Consider the following 25167-nt stretch of genomic DNA (forward strand, 5'->3'; position numbering starts at 1 on the left):
GACTCGCTTACCTGTTCAGGATTCCACTCCGTTTGCTGACTAAGAGCAGTGATGCTCTCGACAGAACTCAGATCCAGCGCTCCAATTTCAGTCTCATTGAGAGCCACGGCGATGCGTCCGAGGGAAACAATATGATAACTCTTCCAGCTTGCCAGCGGGCCCCAAACCTATGTATAAAACCCACCTTGCTGATAAAACAATGTCAGTTCATATAGTTACGAGCTTTGCCATCTAGGAAGCACCAGGGCAGGCTGAAATACTGTGTTGGAGTATTTTCTCCTGCCACATACCAATGAGGAGTAGGGTGCGAGTGGGGCTTGTAGGGTCGTGTTGAACCTCTTGCAGGGGACGTGGGTGAGATGAATCCGGAATGGAGAAGAAATAGAGAACTTGGGGCCGGCCCTCCCAGGAGGTAGGGTGTGGCCATGGCCACAGGCAGCCTATTGGGAAAAGCGGTGGATTGGGCCTTGCCACCCTTCATCTGAAGGACTCAGACACATTTCCACAGCAGGAAAGTGGCCGCTGGGGCCCCAGCTGTGGCTGGCATGGGGCCCCAGTGGGACCACCAGCCCCAAAAGCTTCAGTTCAAAGAGTTCCATATCAGAGCAGGGCTTCATAGAATCACAGAATGGTAGAGGTGGAAGGGGCCAAGAAGGCCAAGTCCCTGCTGGTGCAGGACACCACATCACACCTTCCTCTCGGACGGCTGTGCAGTTTCTTTCTGAATGCCTCCAGCATGGGAGGGCCCCACACCTCTCCAGGCAGCTGGTCCCACTGGCATATCGCTCTGCTGGTGAGGAAATTTTCCTGATGTCCAGCCTGAATCTGGGTTGACACAACTTGACCTGGTTATTCCGTGCCCTGCACTCTGGGATCAGCAAGTTCTGGGGGCAGGATAGCCCTGTAGCCCCTCTGTGTCATGATGGACCCAAATTTATAGGAAGTATTGATTTTTTAGACTGCAAACAGATGGTGCTAATGTGCCATTAGGCATTTTCCTAAACTGCTTCCCACCACCTCCTGTCAGGGTTAGCCCTCAAGCGGCAGATTTGGGAGTGCTGGCCACACGGCCCCTCCTGAGCCAGTGCCCTGACAATGGTGCTGCTTGCTGCTTGCTGGCCTGGCCAGCTTTCTTGCTTAGTCAGATTCTCCCTGGGCAGCACAGAGATTCATAAGAGTATCCTCGCTCATATAGATTCTCATTAAGCCCTGAAAACAGGTATACGACCTAGAGAAAAACAGCCAGTTTCAAACCTGGAAAGGAATCCATAAAAAGAGCACACTGGATCATGTGCAGAGTAGCTTTTTGTCCCTGATGAATAACTAGGTCTGGGATTAGGGATGAATTCTGCCAGGGCAGACAGGGCAACCTCTCTGTTTTCAGAATTAGGCACCAGTTAGCCCTATGTGAATTATTTCAGGTACACAGCTGCCTTGCATTTTGAGCACAGCAGTGTAGTTTTGCTAAAAATACTTGCTGCCTGAAGGATTATGAGCAGTTTAGTATATTACAAAAGCAAGTGTGTATCTCCCAGCTGAGCACAGCTGGCGAAATTTAATCTTCTTGATAATTTCTCTTGGCTGGACGTAACTTTCTAAGGGATAATAAGAATAGTAATAACATAGGAGCTTCCTGAAAGCAAATCAGCTGATGAAGCAGTCTTATTTTGTTCTAAAGCTGTAGCTTTTGTTTTAAAAAATGTTAAAGGTATATATGCATTAATTTAAATAATTTTGGGGGCTGCCTTTAATGGAGGGACCCTCTTGCATGCAAGATAAAAGCAATGCAGAATCCAATTGGCTACAAAATCTGGTGATGTTAATAAAGCTTCCACTACACGGATACTAGCCAGGCACAGAAAGGGCAGTGGAAGCGAGTGGGTTTTCCACACTCCCCTGAAGACCTGCAAAGAGGCAACCTGACACATTCCTGTTCGGAGCTGCTTCCAGAGTCCAGAAGAAACCTCTCCCTCATCCTCTCCAGCCTAACCACCCTCGGAGGGTGAGAAAGATCGCTCAGGAGTATGGCAAGCTGGGTCAAGAAGGCAGCCCTTCACAGAACTTCCTCAGAATACATGCCCAAGACACTTCGTTGTCCGAAGTAAAGAAGAACAAGATTTCCTCTCCTACTCTGCATGCAAAATTTACAGCAGCAGAATCTTACTTTAGGAATGGGGATGGGGCATCCCTGCACCTCAAGAGAACTGGCTAGGTTAGGGGGCCCAGGGAAGACTGCAACTCTCTCCTTCCAGCCGCCTTGGAATGGGAGTAGAGCAAGGTCCCTGGGCCCAAGCTGGCTTTACTACTTGTCAGTTTTCTCATGGGGAAGGAAGCAGTATATTTTCCCCTGCTTATAACGGATTCTGCCAGCAAACCTGGAGATCATTTGACACCTGAACTTTTTTTGATCCCTAGACTGCTCACATGTAAACCCATTGGTTTCTCCAGACACACTATGCCAGCTCCAGGCTGGTGTGACAGATGTGGACAGGGAGCTGTTTTTCTGCCTCTCTTTATACTACAAGCTGGGGTAATCCAATGAAACCAAATTATTGTTATTTTTTCATTTCTGTACCTCCATCCCCACAGCCAAAGCTCTCTGGGCAGTTCACAGCAAGCTATAAAAACAATAAAGTACCTAAAACAACATTAAAAAGTAAAAAATAATACATTAAAATAGCATTGAAATACATTAAAATACAGGGTTGGGCACGACTTTGCAACTAAACAAATAACAATAAAAAGACCCAGCTGGAAAAAAAAGGAAAAAGACACCTGGATAAACCCATCAGGCACCTGGATGACCAGAGAGGTCTTTACATGTCTCTGCAAAGAGGGTGTCTTAACCGGGCACCGAAAATGTGGCAAATTGGGTGCCAGGTGGGCTGCAGCAGGGATGTTGTTCCAAAGATGCAGGGAGATTCCCGTGTGCACCCCTGAATAAGCTGATGGGATCTGGGCTTGATTGACCAAGAAACAGATTTTGGGTTTGTGTTGACAGCTTGTCAATGACAAACTGCAGTGTGCAGCTGTTGTGAAAAAGACAAACTTTGTTAGGCAGAATTAGAAAAAGAAACGAAAATAAAACCCCCAATATCCTACTTCCACAGCCCTTAAACAAATCTGTGGTGTGACCACACTCAGAATACTGTGGACAATTCTGGTCACTGCACTGAAAAGGGAGTAGAGTTGGGAAAAGTACAGAAAAGGGTAATTAAAATGATCAAGGGACTGGAGCAACTCACCCATGAAGAAAGGTTAGAACAGCTGAGAAAACAGGTGAGGAAAGGGAAACATGACAGAGGTGGACAGAATTATTTATCCTGTGGAGTTAGTGGAAAGGCATGCGTTTTAATCCCTCGCTCATCATTCTAGAAATGGAGTCTAGAAATGAATTCTTTTCCATAGGAATATCTGGATGGTTTTAAAGGGGGACAGGACAAATGGAGGAGAAAGCTGTCAGTGATGGCTAATTCTGTTGGTTACACGCTACCTCCAATATTAGTGGCAGCAAGCCTACGTCCAGCAGTTGGAGAACTTGGTGTGTGGGTGCTGTTGCTATCTTGCCCGGTTTACAGCTTTCTCCTGGGCAGCTAGTTGGATACCATCTGAGCAGAAGGCTAGATTGGATGGACCTTGGTCTGCTCTTACGTAAAAGATTTCTTTGGAATTTGGACTTTATTTCTCCCTTCCCGTCTTTCGTAGATACCTGCTTAGCTTTCTCTTTCAGTGCAACAAGCTGCGGCAGGCTGAAACGCCCTACAGAGCCAAGGAGTTCCACCGTCTTGGTGAAAGTATCCATATCCATGCAGACCAGCTCCTGAACAGACCAAAACACGTTTGCTTCTAATAATTTTATAATCTCCTCTGAAGAAGGGGCCATGACGTCAGTACACTCTGGAACAGAAGAAAACATTATTTACTTATGTACCATATTTCTGGATCACTCCTTTAACACTTAGACAAAAACAGGACTAAAAAGTGAACCAGCAGACTTGAAACTGTAACAAGACTGAAGTCAATAAAAAGTACCTTTGTTACAAAAGGGGAACTTACAATCTGAGAGAGCACGACACACAAGGAAAAGAGAGTAGGGTGGGAAGAGGAAATTTTTTTTAGCAGGACAGGTGGAATGCCCCTGCCTTCCTTCACATCTCCCTGCTGGAATGGCTGCTGTGGTGAAAGCTGATGGGGAAGAAGGATCAGGGTGAGATTTTATTCGCAACATTGAGATGCCATTCCGTATTTCAGCATGGAGATTCTGGAGCGGTGACCAATAAAAAGATAAAACAGATAAAAGGAGCAAAACCATGTATTTAAACAGAATCAATAAAGGCATAGCAGATTTGTGCAGGAAATAAGGTTCCTGAAATACCGATGTTCTCAACAGATTCCCAAAGCGACACAATTTGGGTGCCTGCCTGATTTCCACAGGCAGGGAAGGAGCTCCTTCGAAAGGGCCCCACCACAATGAAGCTTGTGTGTGCCAAGGCCACAAAGAATTCTGGCCTGCAACATGGCCTTAGCATGCCACACTTACTAGTTTGGGAGACCATCAATCCTGAAAGAAAAAGATTTGTCCAGTCCCTTTCAAGAATGCTGCTTTGCAACTGCTATTAAAAAAGGGAAAGAAACCCTCTTTAGATTCCTCCATCACTTGAAGGAAAGCAGAGTATCACAGATGCTGCTGAGGAGATGAGCTCCCCGTGCTAAGCAAATTACAGCAAGGATGTACCAGACAGATTTGTACTTGGAACGGATGCAAAAGGATGGATTTACTTCAATCAAATAAAACTGCAGACGCCAGAAAACATGCTAACAAGATTGCATCTGTTGGGCCAATGGAAGGAGGGTCCTGAAAGTCTCATTAAACCTTGCAGTGGGTACCCATCCAAACACCATCAAAACAAAAGAGCTTCACAGTTATACAATGTAAACAGCATTCCTGCAAGTCTGTGCAATGGAATGCCCACCTCTATAGAAACTTAAATTCAGCTCAGCCTGGAAAAAGCAAGCCTTTTAAATTTCCCGGAGCACATGAGGTCTGCAGGCAAATTCTCTCTGCGCTCCCCAGAGAGGTCCACCTGGCGCCGTCGTTATTTGTTTTTCGGCACCAGGCCAAGACCTTTTTATTTAAAAGTTATTTTAATTGTTAATTATTTATTGGGTTTTAGATTGTCTCCAAAATTTTTAAGGTTAATTGTGCGAATGGTATTTGTTTTGTAAGCCGCCCCGAGGCTTTTTGCGAATGGAGCGGCATAGAAATGTTTAAAATAAATAAATAAATTCAAGGCAAGTGGAATGATTAAAAGTCTGGTTCCATTTCCAGCTTCTGATGCTCTCTGCTTATCGCAGCAGCTGAATTCAGTTCAAATTAGACATGATGAGGGAACTGCTGTTTGCAGTACAAGGTACCAAAAAGATCAGGATTTTAAAAAGAAAGGCATAAATTTGCATATGCTAATATACATGTATTAAGTGTGAAATGTGGCTTCAAGAGAGGTATTACTACCACTCTGTACGACTCTGGTGTGCCCGCAACTGGAGTATTGTGCTCAGTTTTGGGCCCCTCATTACAGAAAGGATATAGCCAGGTTGGAGTCAGTGCAGCGTAGGGCCACAAGGATGGTGGGCGGATTGCAGGGGATGCCGTATGAGGCGAGACTGAGGGAACTGGGTCTCTTCAGCCTGGAGAAGAGGAGACTCAGAGGGGATCTGTTGGCGACATACAGGTATGTGAGGGATGCCACACGGAGGTGGGTAGAGACCTGTTCTCCCCTGCAGAGGAAGGCAGAACATGCTCCAACAGAGCAAAGCTCAGGGAGCCAAGGTTTAGTCTGGTTGCCAGGAAGCACTTCCTGACAGTCGGGACCCCGAGGGTGTGGAATGGGCTTCCACGAGAGGTCGTTGAGGCCCCATCGGTGCGGGTGTTCAAGGACAGGCTGGACGTACACATGGTGGGCATGTCGTGAGCGGAGCCAGCCGGTGCCGGAGGTCAGACTAGATGGCCCGGGAGGCCCCTTCTGACTTGCTCTGTTTCTGTGTTTCTATACATGTACTCTAAAGCCTCTGTGCATGTGTGGTTAGGGTTCCTTTCCTCTAAGGATACTCCTGTTTTTAAAAATAGAAAGGGGAGAAGAGAGCATTTGCTTTCAGGGAAACAAGAACACTGGCAGGAAGATTTGGGTCGGGGCAGGACTAGGTGAAGCTGGTGTGGGCAAAAAGCAGCTTATTTGAGGCATCAGAGCAACAGATTTTCTCAGCCCCTGTACCTTTGCAGCTCAGGGAAAGCAGGATGTTGGGGCAAATGACTTCCTACAGATCCAAATACCAGATAGAGGTCTCCAGCACTTGTGAGCTACTGTGCCTCTGGCTATATGCTCTGTAAGGTGGAAGATTCAGGGATAAAGCAGGGACCTTTTGGGGAGGGTGGGAAGGGGCTTAATTGGAAAGTGACCCAGGAGAAAAAAGTTGAAGGCGGTTTCTCAGGGCTGCTGTGGTCCCAATCTGAAACCTGGATTAATTGGTCCCTCTGGAGCAATTAATGTTTTAAAATACCACAGCTAAGCCTAATCTCCTTCATCTTATCTAGATTAGTCTATTTACTCAAACGAGAATGCGGCAGATGTTAAACAGTGTTTCAGGACTAGGATCTGGTTGCAGATACAAACTAGAAGTGCGGAATCCTAGAAGTGTGGAATCCTAGAAGTGCGGAATTGGCTTGAACCTTAAGGACTTCTTATCAGATCCCTGAAGCAGGGACCATGGGCTAGAAACAGGGGTTCCCAGTGCTCCATCCTTGATGATCTTCACTCCCTGTTCCTTTAAAAGAAAGTTTAACATAAAATGGACAATTGCTTCCATTTGTCACATCATGAAAATAAACATAGGAACATAGAAACACAGAAACAGAGTGAGTCAGAAGGGGTCTCCCGGGCCATCTAGTCTGACCTCCGGCACCAGCCGGCTCCGCCCATGACATGCCCACCATGTGCACGTCCAGCCTATCCATGAACACCCGCACCGAGGGGGCCTCAACGACCGCTCGTGGAAGCCCGTACCACACCCTTGGGGTCCTAACGATCAGGAAATGCTTCCTGGCGTCCAAATGGAACCTTGGCTGTTGTCCTGTTCTAGAATGGTGAGGCTAAGAAGGAACTACAGCGCTGAATGATTTCTGTAGACAAGCTGACCTTTTAATGGGGCGGTCGGAGAGCAAGGATTATACAAAAAGAATTCTGAAACAAGCTGTGTAGAGAACAAGGAGCACAGGTGGACCTGCTGCAGCCTAAGGTAGAGAGACAGAAAAATATGCCCAAGTCCCACAGATAGTATTGAGGGACAGGAATCACTTATCTGGCATCCCACAATGTAAATAAAAGCCTCTCTTTGCAGTCATCCATTGTATAACAATATGGAACAGCATGCAGAGTTTAAGTAGGGTAGCTTGTCACACCAAGAATGGCTGAGTCAACGCATAGGTAATTTGTGATTGTGGAGTAAGCAGAAATACTCTGTTGAGTCCAGGGTATGTACAGATTCTGTCCTGCTTTTGCCCCAAACATAAGAAGAATTGAAAGCTGTCACATGCATCCAAGTTGTCCCAAATATGGTTCAGTAAATGCTTGGCAGATTCGTGAACATAACAGGCAAGAAAGACAAAATGTGGTCATTCAGTGCTGCGGTTCAGACTGAACACTGAACATGCTCTCTTCCCACCAAGCTATTCTGAGGTTTCTCCCACTCACATGGCAGCTTTTGTTTTCCGGTTTTTACTTCTAAAAACTTTGTGGTTCTTCCAGACTTGCTGATCAGAAATAGAGGCAATGGTTTTATGCCAATACTCATAAATTTTAAGAATTGAGGAATAACACATGCAATTTATGTGTTATGATGGCACTGAAAACTGATGAGCTGACATGTGCTGATGCGTAACAAATAATTACATGGAAATAATTCACTGGCTCAGGTTTATGTGCTTGTTTACTGCTTAGGGGTGTGGCACTGGTTTCAGCTCGAGTGCCACATTCTCTTTTACGAAGCTCATGGAGGCCACGTTCTAGTGGTAGGTGCAGCCAAATAGAGAAAAGGCAGAGCCCAAAACATTGTAGTTTAAATCTCCTACTTCTAGCAATGAAACTTTAGGAGAGTTTAAGACCGAAGGGTTTCATTTTGTTCCTTTTAGGGACAAAAAGAAATAATAACAATCCAAGCCAGCAGCAGGGTGGCGTTATCCCTTCTGTACTTTAAAGAAGTTATTTAGGGGACAGTGTTCAGCACCATGAATAGCTTCTTAAACTTTCAGACTAAAATCTGGAGTGGATACACAGTCCCACTGGCACTGGAACCCTCAGCCGCTACTGCATTGGGTTGTTTTTAATATAATTCAGCAGATGCTTGTCAGATCTTGTGTTACAGGAGCAAAGTCTCCACCAATTTTACTGCTTCACTTCGTTTCTCTGTCTGTCACAAAGTACACTGGTATCAATAAAACCAGACAAATCTGCTGTGCGAAGGCAGCCCAAAATTTACTCACCTGGAGCTGAATCAGGTGTTCTCATCGGGAGACTGGCATTGCGAACAAATTCAAAATGGGCCAATAGGAGCTCTTCAGAAGGAGGGACTGGCCCTGATGTCGTTGATGCCACTTCTGAGATTATATCAGGAAACTTTGATGGGGTGGAAGGAGGGATGAAATGATTACTTCAGGTCTTGGTTCCTTCGAAAGAAGAGACTTAAGAAGGAAAATGATGTGGGAAGATAAACTTGGAAGAACAGGGCAAGCTTTTCCCCAGAAGACTCTAAGGTGGTCTTCCCCAGCTGTGTGCCCTCCGGATGTTTGGGAATACAACTCTCATCATCCTGACCCCTGGCTGTCTTGGCTGGAGCTTGGCTGAAATTATAGCCCCAAATACGGGGAGGCTGCCAGGTAAGGGAAGGCTCTCCTGAAGCCTTTGACGATGGCGGCTGCCCATGCTGGGTAGTTGTGCACTGGGAGCCCAGAAATACTGGGGAAGAGTGACTGGCAATGCCCTTTCTGGTTGCTTGTTCAGTCTCAATCAACAACCAGGAGGGACTGACATGCCACTGGAATATCTCTATCTTGATTTAATAAGTAACTCTTGCTTTCTGTCATTCTCCATTCCCCCCTTCCCCTTCCCCTTCCCTCCCTCCAGGAGCTCAAGATGGCACATGCGCTTCTCCACCACCTCCTCCTTTATTCACCTCACAACTCTGGCCGGAGCTCCGAGCAGAAGCACTCCAGCAAAACGACAACATTTTGTCGAAGCTGCAATTTATAATGAACAAAGTACCCAACAGACAGTTCTAGTCACACCCATTTTAAGTAGAAACACACTCACTTCAGCAAACTTTTGGTCATACCTTTTCCATAAGGATGTTTAGTTCAGCTATTGGCAAAAGAGCTAAAAATTGTCCACTGTCTTGCGTTGTTTCAGCTGTCCAGTTTCTCGGGGATCTAAAAATGTGTTTTGCAGTAATCATTTAGGAAATAAATGCACGGGTAGATTTCACAAACTGGAATAAGAAAGGCCCTAGCTTTGTAACATATCTTTGTATGGTTTTCTTTTCCCAGTACATAGAAATATTAATTAGAGTTACCTACAGGCTACTTCATAAAACAGCTAAATTAGAGTGCTTGGATGAAAATGGCATGCAAACATATGGATTTGGCTTAAATTGCATCCAAAAGCATATACTTTGAACAGCGCTGTGGCTGTGGAAATGAGTACACAATGTTTTATTCATATGTACAATCTACTTTCCAAGCACCAGCAAGCAAGCATGTAGAAGAAACCAACTTATTTGTTTGTTGTGTGTATTTTATCCTGCTCCCCCACCAGAAAGGAATCGTTTGCATGCAGTCAGTGAAACAGGACAGATTTGCAGTCTAAAAAGACTCAATATGAGGAAGAAGAGGATGGAAGAGAAACACGTTTCAGCAGCCTTTCCACAGGGGGGGTGGAACAACCCGACTTCCTGTCGCGTGGTTTTTTGTTACAGTTTTTGTCGGAAACTGTGCTGGTGAATTTGGAGTTTCCTAACATCTAAGACCCTTCCCTGACTTCCTGGAATCAGTTCTGTAAAATTGTGTGTATAGGATTTAAGAAATGAGCCAAATACTCTGTAACATTAGGGTGTTTTGTTTTGTTTTGCTTTTAAGAAGGGGAGAGAAATCTGGAGTCCGCATCTCCAGTTCAGTTCACACCAGCGCCACACCTGGCTGGACAGCAGATGGATGCTGTTCTTCCACAAGTGGGAGGCAGGCGTGTCCGCAGCATAAGATTCTTCCGTGACATGAAAAGACAGGTGGTGCACCAGCTTGAGAGTTTTATCGCTAATTAGATGGGAAATTGCCTTGAAGAAGGTGTCCGACTGCATTTCACGCCCCCACACCAAGATTCAAGGCGAGACCTATGCGGAGTCTTCCTTACCCGTGCAATTCCATCAGTCTATGTTTAATCTCCATCTTATGATTGTAGCCGAGATGTTGGCAGGATCGAAATCGGTCGAGGGCTGTTGCCCCGGCTTCCAGGGATATCCCCTCACAGACGAATGCTGCGGGCAGATGGCAAATGAGGCTTCCGAGCAAGTCAATGTCGTATTCATCGGCGACTGAGCCGTTCTGAAACAGAGACACCAGATGGAGGTGTACAGGCTCAGGATCAGGCCGCAAGGTGTTGTGGACCTTGCAGGCGGAGCGAAAACGACTGGGCCCCTGTGGCTAGGCCATGCCAAACCTCCGTGCGTCGGCCGGCACGTCCAGCAAGAGGACGATGGCTGTCTGGCAGCATATGCATGCTGGCTGGCTTTTGGTCCCGGTGCAACAGTCTGTTATTCATTCATTCACTGGATTGGTAAAACTGTACCCAACTGTCCCAAACAGGGGCTCCCTGAGCAGTGCACAACCAACAGGGCAATAGCGTATAAATTCTACACTAGCTACTATTTTTAAAAATTAAAATCGATTAGAAAACAGAAGCTGCGACAATAGCATAAAAGTTTAACCAGATTTATCCTAAGCCAGGAGAGTGGATGAGCATCACTTGATTTACAATCAATCCAACTTAAGGTTGGTTTGTATTAATTATTATTATTGTATTAATGCAATACATTTCAGTTAAGTATTAAAGGGCCTGGAGGATAAAACTGTTTTTGCCCGGTGCCAAAACGATTGTAATGAGGGAACTTCTCTGGGAAGCCAGTTTCAGGAATAGGGTGCAACCACGAAGAAGACCTTGCTTCTATTCGCCATCCCCTTCATCTCCTTTGGGCATGGCACTTCAAGAAGGGCCTCTGAGCCAGATCTTCACAATCAGGCAGGGACACGTGTGAGTGCCCAAGAGACCGTGGCATAGGATTGATGGTTGTGGTGCAGTCAGGAACACCTGGAATGGACAGTGCCTGTAGGATCAAGCCAAGAGACACCACAAGTGTCTCTCCCTACATCTTTTTGAATGCAACAAAGTTGTGAGAATGCCATTCCCTCTCTGATTCCTTCCAGAGGCTCCTCAGCATGAAACACTTGTGTCATATTTATATCTATATTCCTTCAGCCAGAAAGGCCATTCCTATTCTCTTTCACTACAGGGTGACAGAGATTCAAATATAGGTAGTCACGGCAAATGCAGTGACTCCCTCCTAAAGAGGCTTCTGGAAGCAAGCATCTGTCTGACCTATATTATACATTATTGCGATATGTTCTTCCTTTCTCCTTGACACAAATTTTGGAAATTTGTGGGATATTCGTGTGTTTACATAGGAAGCCATAGGGAGCAATTTCTCCTGTATGAACTGACGTAAGTTTTTAAATCTTTGGTATCTTCACTGTTTTTACTCATAATTTAGTCCATTTAATTTAATAATCCACCTTGCTGGATTCTCTCCAGCCAAGACAACTAAGAATATAACTGTGAGATTCAGTGCAATATAATATTAATAACATTTTAAATGTAAGTATAGGCTACATGTACCTACTATGCATGTTAAAATTTTAAAGTTTTGTTCAGTACCAGGTTGCTCTGGGAAGCTTTGTAAAGCCTGCTTGATCCCAAAAGTGAGATAGACACCTTTTGATAAAGTAAAAATAACAGCCCTCTTACCATGCAGTCCTGTACTTTTTGCAGAATTGCTTTTTTCTTCTGCCTATTTTTAATGAGATGATCTAGTTCAACTTTTCCCAGGCTGGCCACAAAAGGGACACAAAGAGATCCTATTATGGATTCCAGATGCTCAACACTAGAAGAGAAATTTACAAAGACAGTTGTGTGAAGAGGAAAGTATGTGTCCACAGGACTGCCTATGAGATGGAAACAAATGTACAGGGATGGAAACAAATTTATTGATCACCATATCCTATCCTTCCTGTGAAGAATGCAGGTTATATTGCTGAGTGGATAGAAAGGAGCTAAATTTAATTTTGGGACCGCTCTCAGGGGCTCCGTTTCAGTGGTGGATGTGGCTGAAGGCAATGGGGTGCGGTGGGAGACAAAATGCCAAAAGTTAGCAGCCTATTTTAGCTTAAAGCTCTTACTGGCACTCACTGAGCCTTGAGAGAAGCATGTAAACTTTTTAGTATGGGGCGAAAATGCACAAAGGTCAGGAAACCGTTGAATGTTTGGTGGTCAGGAGGAAGCAGGTGGAGCCAAGGGAAAGGGGTGTGACACTTGGGGGTCCCTAGGGGATGGAGCGGGTCCTCAGGCCTGGGATGCCCTGCGGTTTGGTATACATGAGGTGATTTTACATGCAGGAAGTTTCGACAAGATGGTTTGACATCATCTGGAAAGGCAGCAGAGAAATCAAGCAAGAAATCAAATCAATGCCTCCGTGTTAAATAATTTTAAGCCAGGGGCTTGAATTGGCCCAATTTTGGTCTCTCTCTCTCTCTCTCTCTCTCTCTCTCTCTCTCTCTCTCTCTCTGTGACAATAAAGTAGCCACCCAGTCCTATGCAGGGCCTTTTTTGGTCACAGAACGCACCGGAATGGCCTTCTGGCACCATTTTTTGACGTATTTTTCCAAGGGGTTTTTCCAAGTGATTGTGAATCGCCCTGTTGGGCGTAGCAGGTCGGCGGCAAAAATCATTCACACAGTGCCTGCGGGCTGCGTGTGTGTCCGCACTGATTGTGAGGGCGCTGCTCGGCTCGGGACCCTGCTCAGCTTGGGATCGGTTGTGCGGTCGCGCGCTGAGTGCTTACTGCCGCCGGCGGCGACCGTTATGTTTATGTGTGTGCAGAGTAACTGGCTACGTGCAAAAGGTAAATAAGTTCTTTATTTCAAAAGAAGTTGGTGAATTGAAAATCTTTTTTAGTGTCAAAGTGTGACCCCAAGACATGAGTTCCAGCACTTTTTTTTTAACAAAAAAGCACTGGTCCTATGCATGTTTACTTGTATCCTTCCATGCAACCCTAATCTGACTCTTCCAGAAGGTTTATAAGGTACAGATTTGGTTCCAGTCTCCCCCTTACTGGAGAAGCCCATGGCCAATTTCACTGTAGGAAAGCACCCGCACATACTAAAAAGGGTGCCCACTACATGCTAGTGCAGAATGGAAGCCAACAGAGGAGTCCCATAGACGTCTACTCAGAAGCAATCCTCATTGACTGCAGTGGAACTTACTTCCAGGTGAACAGGATCTCACCTCTTCCATGAATTCTCAGAACGGAAGCTACCTAGCCTCCACCCAGATCTGCAGGTTGGGGATAATAATATTGGCAAACCTTCATAAAGTTTCTCGAAAGGAATGCATAAAAATAATATGAGAATTGCTTTGAACACCTGAAAGCTGTGTCAGCCTTTCTCAGCCTGGTGCCTGTATGATGTTTTGTACTACAATGCCCAGCATTCCTGATTCCTGATTGTGACAACCGGGGCTAAAGTCTACAACAACTGAGGGCACCGAGTTAGAGAAGTATACTCTGTGCAGATGCTAAGCATTATTATTAAATTCAAACCCATGGCTCTTTGATTCTTTGAAGACAGCTTCATTAATCTTTATCTTGAAATTATGGAACAGTTCTGAACAAATGTATAAAACTTGGCTAGGATAAAAAAATCTGAAAGATAATACCATCGGTACTGTAAACGTCTATCATTCTTTTTTTCCTGTTAATTCCATGCTATTACAATATAAGAAGCACACTGAACACAAAAAGAAATTAAAAGGAATCGCTTACGGCAGTGCTGTTAAGAGATAGGGAGGTACCGATTCATTGGAGACGGTCCAAAACTTCCAGGCCAAACAATTAATCTGCAAAATTTCCAAGTCAAAGAAGGAAGACACTTTAAAACAATCTTTGGCATTTGTGAAATGTATATGAACAATGCAAATAAAAACTATAATCTTAAACCATTCATTTGTCTGCAAATGCTAAAACATCACCAGTATCATTTCAATTCAAAGGAAGCCAATAAATTTGAAGAAGACTGAAACTTGGAAAGATCATGAAGTGTAAGAACAAGGTCATCCAAACGATTGTATTCCCAATATGGGTATGAAAATTGGACAGTGAAGAAAGCTGACAAAGAAGAACATGATACTGGAGGAGAATACGGTACCGGAGGACTTTTGAATACATTGGACCCATAGAAAAACAAGCAAGTGGCTTCCGCAATCAAATCAACCCAGAGTTTTCCCTAAGAGCAAATGTACTTTGGGCACATCAAGACAAGACAAGACTCCCTGGAGAAAGTCCAAGGCAGAAGATGAAAGGGAAGACAATGAGATGGACTGAATCCAAAAAGGAAGTCACAGCCTTGAACTTAGAGAGCTGAAGAGGGCTTTCATGAGCAGGACCATTTTAGGGGTTTTGCATTCATAGGGTCACCATAAGTCATAGACGACTTCACAACACATAACACACACGCACCCATCTCGATACCATCTCAGTCTACTCCATTCTCAGCTTCACTCTAAGCATGTGGACTCTTCTGTCAGTCCAAGGAAGCTCTTGGGAGCCAAATTCCCATGGTGGGTGAGACGAGGAGGGAAAGCTAGAAATACTGCCCTGTTGACGCATAAAGCTCTTCCAGCAAGTAATTAAGATTTCGACCTTTTACATGGGAAAAAGTTATGCAAAAGCCAGGAAACCACCAAACATTCTGCAGTCAAGTAAGAGGATGTAGGAAGACTTATCTGACCACAGTTGGCCCATGAGTCTGAAAGACGACACCCTCGTCTAAATTGCCACTGTAAAATAATTGTAAATTTAGTGCTTTGGCCACTCGTTCTTTCTCAACAGGGTGACAAAGCATCCACTGTTCTGACTGGTGGAGGTTGTAAAATAGCCTATTTCCACTTGGTAGAACTTTTTTTCCCTTAATGGGGACTTCCCCAGGCTATGAGGCTGTAGGTAGAAGTGACAGATGCTTTCATAAGTTAGTCATTTATTAACCAATGTACCTGTTACATTTCTATCCCTGCTGACCCCAACGCGGCATACATTATCCGTTTCCTTTCCATTTTATCCACACAACAACTCTGTGTGGTTGGTTAGGCCATGAGCTTTGTGGTTGAGTAGAGGACTCGGCACCAGAGTCCTGGTACTTCCAGAGTCCTGGCTGGTGCAGAGAGCTGGTTGACCACATGGAGAAATAGCTCACTTTAACAGAAAGAGAAATGTTTCCTGGCTTTTGGTAGGTACAGTGGGAACAGTGTCCTTTAGTGATCGACATAACAAATATTGAAGAATTTGCTCTTTATCAGTTCCTGCACTATTCACTTGGTCTCTTGAACAAAATGAAAAGTGAAAATTCACCTGCCTTCTGTATTTCACATCTGATCAAATGCTAGAGCATAATTTTTGATAGTTTAAACATATCCATATATGCAGTTAAATATGTTTCAAGGGGATTTACTTTAAAATTGTAGATTAATGCAGAACTGGAATAGAATTATGGACAAAAACACACACAAAAGGGGCAATGACCAGAAATATACACCCAGGTCAACTTAGATCAGTGTTAGAATCAGGATTCTAGAGATACTGTAGCTTCCTAACACAGCTGCTATACCAAACATTTTACCTGATAAGGTGAAAGCAAGTGAAGATTCTTCTCAAAAATGCTGAAAGTATTTAAAAAAGAGATCGCATTCATATTTTCAATCTGCAAACAGGTTACTCCTTTCAGTAGCTGGGTGATGCTGATTTGAAGGGGGGAAAAGACAAACAGTAAACATTTGTATAATCTTTCTTGAAACAGATCCTACACTGGCCACTGGCCAATACAATTCCAGGCACGGCTACTCAGCAGCTCGCCCCATGGACTTCCCTTTCTGCTGTCTAAACTAGCGCAGGATTGCACCCTAAGTATATTTAGGAATGCAGCTGTAAGATTGCAGAGTTAGCTACCAGCCTGGTAACAAGGATTAAAACATATAGGATTGAGCATGAAATTAACATCCCTACCTTAACAGGTCAGAAGGCAGAGTCTTCTTTGACAATACATCATACAGATACAAGGCCTGCAGCAGAATTGGTATAATATTTCATGTGTTACTCCATTGATATCCTGTTTTTCCCTTTTGCAAAGTAACTTACAAGATTCTTCTTGTCTCTGTTGTCTCAACAATCCCTTGAAGTAGGTTGGGCTGAGAGTCCATAACTGGTCCAAGTCACTCAATGAGCTTCATGGCCCAGTAGTGACCACAGTCCAGGTCTCCTGTGTCCCAGTCCCAGTCCAAGCACCCAATCCAAGCCCAGTCCATACACACACACACTCACAACGCTGTGCTGTATTCTCTGAAGACTCCAAACAGAATGTTCTTTCCAGAGCTTCATTCCCTTCTCCTTTTCTTTTTGACATCTCAAGGTTCTGTACCATTTGTCAGGCCATCTCGGACTTTACCAATAAAGCTTCTTTTTAGTTTAATTTACAAACTGTACAAGTGTTTATACAGGTCTCTAGAAACCACTCCCTTATTTTGGAGTGGCTTCATTTTCCTGTTCAAACTGGTTGCCTGCTGGCTTTTCAGGACTTGGCTCTTTAATTCTAGGACTGCCAAGGCGATTAGGGCTGTATTTTTAGGGGAGAAGGATGTACTCCTTTGGTACTTTTGCGACCACCCCTGCCCAACACCGGCTATATGTGTTTTAAAAAGAGAAACACACACCAGCCCCCTGTGAGAGAAAATCTGGCTGACCCATTCCCTTTGTCATCCAAACCTTGAGGACAGCAACTGTAAATTACCTGACTTGGCCTTAATTCTTTTTCTTTCACGAGTGAAGAATTGAGCCTTTCCTCCTTCCACAAATCAAAAAGTGACACCTCTTTGAAAAAGGCTCCTTGTAGATCAGTAATCACTGGCCACAGCTCTGTGGATGTAATTAGCTACAGAAAAGGGAGAGAAGGGGACATGGTCGTTGTTTCCCAGTCTGTACCGTTTGCTTTGCTAAGGACCCAGTCCTGTGCATTGAGATAGAAAAAGGTCTTACAGCTCCTGATATAACCCCTGATAGCAGGGGAGTTTTAAGAGTTTTTCCCACGTAGTCCAAATTCAGCACCTGGCTTTGAAATCACCCCCAGAACAACCCACAGTATTGCACCGTTCCTTTGATAAGGGCTTAATTAAATTGGACAATTGTTGGAGATGTAACTCTGCTCCCATCTACTTATAATTTGGCAATGTCCCTTGGCAACTTTCTTTTTCGAGGAGGAAATAATCCTGATAAATCTTGTGACAATAAGTTCTTTAATATTTAAGGATACACGCGTCCTTTTGAATTTCCTACCATCTCTTGGAATTTAACCCAAGGTCAGTGCAAATGGATTTTCTATGCACTTTTGACAACTAAAAGACTAATGCTGTAACACCGGAAGGATAAATGGGCACCTACAATGGGTAGAGGAATTAATCAAATATCCAGTTTTTGGACAGGTTGCCTTTAGGCATAATCTACAAGTGGATCCATATGCAAATAGTGGTCTGCCTTTGTTGAAGTTTATATATAATAACTTTCGATTATGGCAGTATGTTCTTTATAGACATATTTTATTTTATTTTATTTTGTCTATAATTCTATTCTCCCCAGCCTCACAGAAGTCTCGGACTATAAAATCATCTGAGGGTCCTTGAACAAGTCCTCCAGAGCTGACTCTGAATCTGACCACAGTATAGGTCAGCCTACATAAGACTTCAGTTGGCTTCGATTCCCTGCTGAAACAACATCCTCCTTTTTTTTTAAGTAGGAGAGAATTCCAGCCACCAGGACTCATTTGAAGTAATCTAAAGTCCTGCTTTGATTTCTCTTCCTGCCTTTATCTTGCTACCAACCTCCCCTGTGAGCTTCAAGGAACATCGGACATCTGAACCTCACTTGCCCACTCTCTTCATGCAATATCGGCACTTACCTTCCGAAGGATCCCATGTTGTTGTGCAGGTGATAAATCAGACATGCGCTGAGCCAGCGTGCCTCTGATAACCTGAGCGAGTTCTTTGGGGTTCATGTTGTGAAATGAGTGAGTGCTAATGCCAGTCACCAAAGCACCCATTTGGCTAATATTATGAAACAGTAGAACCTATAGGAAGAGCAAAGGAAATATACATTTATTTATTTAAAACATTTCTATGCCGCCCCCATCACAACAAAGCCTCGGGGTAGCTCACAACATCCATAAAAATACAATCAATAATTTAAAAACTGGTACCATCTCAGCTATGTATTAAAATCTATAAATGCAATAATAATAAATTAACAGTTAAAACAACTTTTAAATAAAAAGGTCTTCGCCTGGCGCTGAAAAGCAAATAATGACGGCGCCAGGCAGACCTCTCTGGGGAGCACATTCTATAGGTGGGGCGCCACCGTAGAAAAGGCCCTCCTCCGGATACTCACCCTCCTAATATCCTTCACAGAGGGTTCCTGGAGAAGGGCATCCGCTGCCGATCGTAGGGGGCGGGCGGGCATATATGGACGCAGACGTTCCTTTAGATAACCAGGTCCCAAGCCGTTAAGGGCTTTATAGGTCATAACCAACACCTTGAATTGGGCCCAGACTTCAACAGGGAGCCAGTGAAGCTGACGGAGGACTGGGGTTATATGAGAACAATGCCCAGTCCCCGTCAGCAACCTGGCAGCTCTATTTTGCACCAATTGAAGTATCTGGACTGTCTTCAAGGGTAGCCCCACGTAGAGCGTGTTACAGAAATCTAGTCGGGAAGTTACCAATGCGTGGGTCACTGTCTCCAGGCAGTCGTTCTCCAGATAGGGATGCAGCTGATGGATCAGCTGGAGCTGAAGGAAGGTGCTCCTTGCCACCACCGTCACCTGAGCTTCTAACGACAGCTCAGGGTCGAGGAGCACTCCCAAGCTGCGAACCCTGTCCCTCAGAGGGAGTACAACCCCATTTAGGACAAGGCCCAAGTCCCCCACCCCGAAGCCCGAACCACCCACCAACAGGACCTCCGTCTTGTTTGGATTGAGCTTCAGTTTATTGGCCCTCATCCAGCCCATCAACAGCAGAACTGAACAATTGCACTGGCATTGGGTCAGTATGCATAGGTTACCTATAAAATCTCCATGTTTTTGCATATCATATATAGAAGACTTGTAGGGGATTTGTACTCAATTAGTTCTGGTTAATCTAGGATAACACGCCAAAAAGAGCCATTTTAAATGCATCGTCTTGGCAGCGTCATTAGGCATGTGCTCATTACAGATGGAAGAAAAGAAAAGCAATTTCGTTTTGGTACAACATAGGAAAAATGTCTCAACTGTAGCTTTTTAGAATTTGTAAACTATCAGAGAATCAGCCATTCATGATTGCATAGGTATTTATCTGTGTGAGTGTTCCATGTTTTGGAGGAATTACAGATGTTCAGACCTGGGGATATAATTTGAAAACCTGCCTTTATTTTATTTTGTATTATATTTCAAAATTATATCCTGTCTGTCCTCCAGCACACTAAGTGTAGTAAAGCTACACGGTTAACCCTTTACAGCCTCGCAAGGACACGGTGAGGAAGGTTAGGCTGAGAGAAGATTAATAGCCAAAGGTTACCTGGCAAGTTTAATGACTTGACTGGGGTTTGAATCTGTATTTTCTTGGGCCAGGTCCAATACACCGGGGGGCACAGAAAGTAGATCTCCAGATGTTTTGGACTTCAACTTCCAGCATTCCTTTTCATTGACGAAGGAACGGACAAGGGCTTTCAGGAACCAAAGTCCAAAATACCTGAATGCTGACCTTCCACCCACCCCGCAATTCAACTCACTGCTTCACATTTCACAGCTTTGGTTGATCTAATAATACTGTTATTCTAATGTGAACTTTCTTCCAATGAGCCAACCCAGAAATCTTGCTTTTGAACCAAATCCCCAGACATACCTTTTCATGCATCAGATATTTGCTCGATAAAATCATGACTTGGCTTTTGGCCCATCCAGAGATTTGGTTTAATGTTTGGATGGCATTCTGCACAGCCTCGGGTGAGAGAGATTCTAGCTGTAGGGTTGTCAGTCCCACAACTGCATCTGAGAGTGAGCCAAGTGTGTCGTTCAACGTCTGGTTTTGCATGGCAATACTGAGAAGCTGAGATTTGAGCTGAAACAATTGATGAAAAAACAACACATTTGAGCAGCTGCTTCTGAGATGCTAACACTGGTATAATAGTAAATTTTGGGGTGCAAGAAGTCATCATGACTGCCAGCCACACACAAAACATATGGGGAGAGCAAACAACAGATAGCATAATACCCAATTTATTATCACCATGTTTGGAATGGGTGGACCCTTGAATGTCCTTCCACAAGACGAAATTGAGCTGGTGGTGGCAGTGAGAGCCAACTCTGTACCCACCTTCTGAATATCAGCCTGAAAACCTCTCAGCTGGTTACATTTCATCATTTGATGAAGTAAAGCCCGGGCCACACTGGCATCTATCTGTTCCAGGTCATTGTAAAAACAAACCAACAAGCCCAATCTGGGTGAGAGAAAGAAGACGTTAGCGGCTTCGCTTTTCCCATGGACACCTTCACTCTTCTGGAATTCCCTCCCTGGAGAAACGGCGTTGGCTTCCACATGGTTGAGTCTGGGTGACTTTAGAAACATTCCTGCTTGCCTGAGTGTCTGGGTGCAACTATGAGCAGAAATGTGCATTGTTTACATTGTTGTTAAGATATGATGCTGGAGGTTTGGGGATTTCTGTATGGAGGCATATTTTTTTTTGCATTGCTTGTGCTGCCCTGAGCTTCCTGGAGAGGAAGCATAATATTATCAGTTAAATAAATATTATTCAAGTACAGTTAATGGACAACTTAGGGTCCTCCATAGAGATCAAATCAGTCAATCCTAAAGGAAATCAACCCAGACTGCTCTTTGGAAGGTCAGGTGTTAAAGCTGAAGCCCAGATACTTTGGCCACCTAATGAGAAGGAAGGACTCCCTGGTGAAGACCCTGACACTGGGAACAATTGAAGGCAAAAGAAGGAGGGGACGGCAGAGGATGAGGTGGCTGGATGGGGTCACTGGGGTGGTGAGTGTGGGCTTGGGTGGACTCCAGGGGATGGTGGAGGACAGGAGAGCCTGGAGGAATGTTGTCCATGGGGTCATGAAGAGTTGGACACGACCTTCTGACTGAACAACAACAACAAGGTCCTCCATGTTTTTTGGCCTACAATTCCCATCAGTCCTAGTTATCATACTCAGTGCTAAGGGATGATGGGAGTCATAGGCCAAAAAATGTAAGGGGCCACAAGTTGCTCACCTCTGGTGTAATGGCCAAGGGAGTGATAGTGTAATCCTATACCCACATACCTGGGAGTAAATCCCATTCAATCCAATGGGCTTTACTTGTGAGCAACCATAAATAGGATTGCTTTGACTGATACCTGGATTGAATTTCACCCTCATTTAGTTGGCTCCCACACCTCCTCCGTCTGCAATATTGTGCTAATTGAGCTGTCCTACTTTCCAGGGTGGATGTTTGGATCATCACATGGAACAAAATACTCCAACCACACCATATATACATGCCAAGTGTTAACACAGCGGGGGAGGAAGCAACTCTGAGCAAATTGTTTGGAACCAAACTACAAACCAGAAATACCACATGTTGGACTGTACCAGATCAGAATGTAAGAGGGAGGCAGCCTCTTTGGTGCCCTTCCTTATTCAAAAGCCCAGTTGCAATCCCAAACAGAACAATTTATCCTCTCTGCATAACAATACTCAGAACAGTTTTGGAGTCCACAGCCCAGACTCAACCCATGAAGCGTCCCCATCCGGCTAGATTCTAACCAGCGTCTCCTGATTCCCTTGACCCACCTGCAAAATGTTTCTCCAAAATGCAACCTTGAAAAACATGGACTTGCCTATAGAGAGTAGATGTATTTTTCATATCAAATCCTGATGCATTTATCCTTTCCAAGAAAGCTTGTGCAAGATCGGGCGTGATGTCATACACAGTATCAAGCTGCTTTGTCGCATTGTCATAACTGATGAAAAGCCTCATCTAATTAGCATAAAGGAAAAGGGAACTTTATCATGGGCTGAATTTACTAAAGTGCATTTAATATCCATAGTGACTTCATTTCCAATGTAATCTTGTAACAAAAAGAATGATCAGCCCACCCTACCTCACAGGGTTGTTGTTGTGGGGATAAGATGGAGGAGGAGAATGATGTAAGCTGCCTTGAGCCCTTTGAGGAAAAAGGCAGGATATAAATCAATCAATCAATCAATCAATAAAAGATATCTACTTTTCCTGAATAATACTGTATTTAATGACCCAGTCCTTCAATAATGTATCAATTCTCAGAACAGTTCCGAAAATAAAACAACATTCACCAGCAACTCCAAACGCCAAGAAGGCTGTGTGTGCAAGCCTTCGTTTATGCATGCATCCTAATTAATCTTTAATATAGTTAATGCAATGCAAAATATGGGAAACTGACATTTTAAAGTCTACCAAAAATACCAGAAAACATTAATTTGGACAATTTTTCTGTTGTTGTTATTATCAATACACTGAACTTCTTCCAAGGAACACAAGGTAGCTTACAAAAGTTCACCTCCTCTCCATTTTATCTGTACAACAACCCTGTGAGGTAGGCTAGGTTTATGAGTGTCTGCTGACAATGCTGACATTCAGCTAGAGAAATACTAGTGATAGATGTATGAATTCCACAAATTACCCCTCAGTCAGTCACCTTTGTTTCTGCCCTTGCAAAGTATGTATCTTAGAACTTGCAAAAAAAATACATTGTTGTTTGGGGTTCTAGCCAGCCATGGCTCTTTCTTTGACATTCCTTCTATTCTCCCTTTCTCCCTGTTTTCTATTTTGCCTTCTGTATAACCAGCTATATTCCATGTCCCCTGAGCAGGGGATGTTTTTGATGTTCCCCTTCTTAGCTTTCTCCACTAATCCTTTGCTTGCAAGAATTCTGACAAACTCTTCAAACGTTGGAGTTCTGTTTGAAAACGGAGTTTGGTATCAGGAATTTGGGCCATCCAGATGCTGTCAGACTCCAGCCGACTGCCAATCATGGGTATTAAAGATATTCAACTACTGCCATGAGAATCCTATCATCCATGCATCATATATTCCATAACCACTATTCAAATGTGTACTTCATAGAAACATAGAAAGAGAGCGAGTCAAAAGGGGCCTCCCGGGCCATCTAGTCTGACCTCCGGCACCAGTCTTCGTTTTTACTTACTTCATATGGGTTAATCTTCTTGATTTCTTCTAAAGGGAGAAGAACCATATATCTTCCAAGGATCCACATGCTTTCTGCACTAACCCATGAAGTATCATTTCCTGAACCTAGAATATCTCAAAATAAAATTCTCAGAATATCATTATTATAAGGGTGCAATCCTGTGCACATTTAGGTAGAAAAAGTCTTACAACTCCCAATTCTTACAACTCCCTAAACAACTTGGGCCCTAGACACCTGAAGGGGCACCTCCTTCCCCATATGCCCTCCTGCCCCTTGAGATCTGAGGCGGAGGTCCTTCTTCGGGAGCCCTCCTTGAAAGAGATTTGGAGGGTGGATACCCTACCCGGAGGAGGGCCCTCTTTGTGGCGGCTCCCCAGAGGGGTTTGCCTGGTGCCAATGTGTTTTTCCTTTCGGCATCAGGGAAAACCTTTTTTATTTTCCCATTCTTTTAATTATTAATCGGTTTTAATGTGGTTTATATTATTGAATTACTGGATGCTGTGCCATTTTATTTGCTGCTTTTTGGAAACCCTCCTGAGGTGCCAGTAGATGGACGGTCTATAAAAGCTTTAAATAAATAAATAACTACGATTGAGTTTTCAGCAAATCCATGAAACCGACAACACAGTGCACAAAGCTCCTCCTGCTCAGAATTCCAGCTAGCTGGCCACAACCTTTTCCAGCCTCCATTCCCTCCAGTTTCCACTCCAGCAGTCAGCTAGCATTCGATTCTCAGTCTCACGAAGTTGCTCTTTGTGTTTCCTCTCCTTATGTTTTCATTAAGTTTTCTAAAAACTTCTGCAAACGGCAAGGTTCCTGCAACCCTGCCAAGACTTCCCTCACGGGCAAGGATGGAGGTTTCTGTGTGGAGCGTAGAAGAGGGCAGTCGGTTTCTACCCCTTCACCCATCTGCATGGGATTCCTCCTCACCTGTGGCTACACTAAAGGATGGAGGCTTTTCTTGCAAGCATTGACCTCCCCTGCGCCTTAGATTTTAAAGAGCGTAAACGGTTAGCCCTGGCGTTCCTGCCAACTGAGACAAAGGCGCAACCTGTGTGGATGGCACAGAATTCCTTGTGTGCTTTGCTCCCTCCAGTGAAAACTCAGGCATCTGTACGGTGGACCAACTGCACTTCCCTAGCTATTTACAAGGCAGCCCCACAGAGGGGACCTTACAGAACTTCAGCTCAGCAATACTGATGCCCGGAGAGGCCAGGCCTGCTGGAGAGCAGCTTTCAAGTCAGCCGGTGCTGATCCATCGCTTTTGCTTTGCAGCCCTCCTGGTTTGTGAGGCAATGATGGTCACACTGCTGTGGTATTTAGAGACAGTCCTCAGGAAACAGGATCCAGACTCCAAACATCCTCGGAGGATCACCTTTCCCCATACCTTATGTCCCACCCCTTCCAATCTTGTGATCATAAACTCTGCATCACAAGCCACAACATGCAAAATAAGTTCTTTCTGTTTTCGGTTCCTAGAAAGGCAAGA

General features: G+C 44.3%; 1 protein-coding gene across 1 annotated transcript in view; it reads right to left on the reverse strand.

The window, feature by feature from the left end:
- The window catches only part of OTOA (otoancorin), a 47918-nt gene that overhangs the window by 15392 nt on the left and 7359 nt on the right, over positions 1-25167 (reverse strand). The window contains exons 8-22 of the mRNA XM_044433664.1: positions 23676-23776; positions 22329-22468; positions 20816-20939; positions 20345-20560; positions 18368-18535; positions 17207-17347; positions 16426-16481; positions 16043-16160; positions 14194-14267; positions 12123-12258; positions 10455-10645; positions 9385-9478; positions 8537-8669; positions 3710-3897; positions 12-167 (exon numbers count right to left, since the gene is read on the reverse strand). Of these exons, the coding sequence (XP_044289599.1) occupies positions 12-167; positions 3710-3897; positions 8537-8669; positions 9385-9478; positions 10455-10645; positions 12123-12258; positions 14194-14267; positions 16043-16160; positions 16426-16481; positions 17207-17347; positions 18368-18535; positions 20345-20560; positions 20816-20939; positions 22329-22468; positions 23676-23776 (2036 nt within the window). The remainder of the gene's footprint in view (positions 1-11; positions 168-3709; positions 3898-8536; positions 8670-9384; positions 9479-10454; positions 10646-12122; positions 12259-14193; positions 14268-16042; positions 16161-16425; positions 16482-17206; positions 17348-18367; positions 18536-20344; positions 20561-20815; positions 20940-22328; positions 22469-23675; positions 23777-25167) is intronic.

Source organism: Varanus komodoensis, unplaced genomic scaffold, assembly GCF_004798865.1.
Source record: "Varanus komodoensis strain SLA01 unplaced genomic scaffold, ASM479886v1 scaffold26, whole genome shotgun sequence".
NCBI classification, from domain to species: Eukaryota; Metazoa; Chordata; class Lepidosauria; order Squamata; family Varanidae; genus Varanus; species Varanus komodoensis.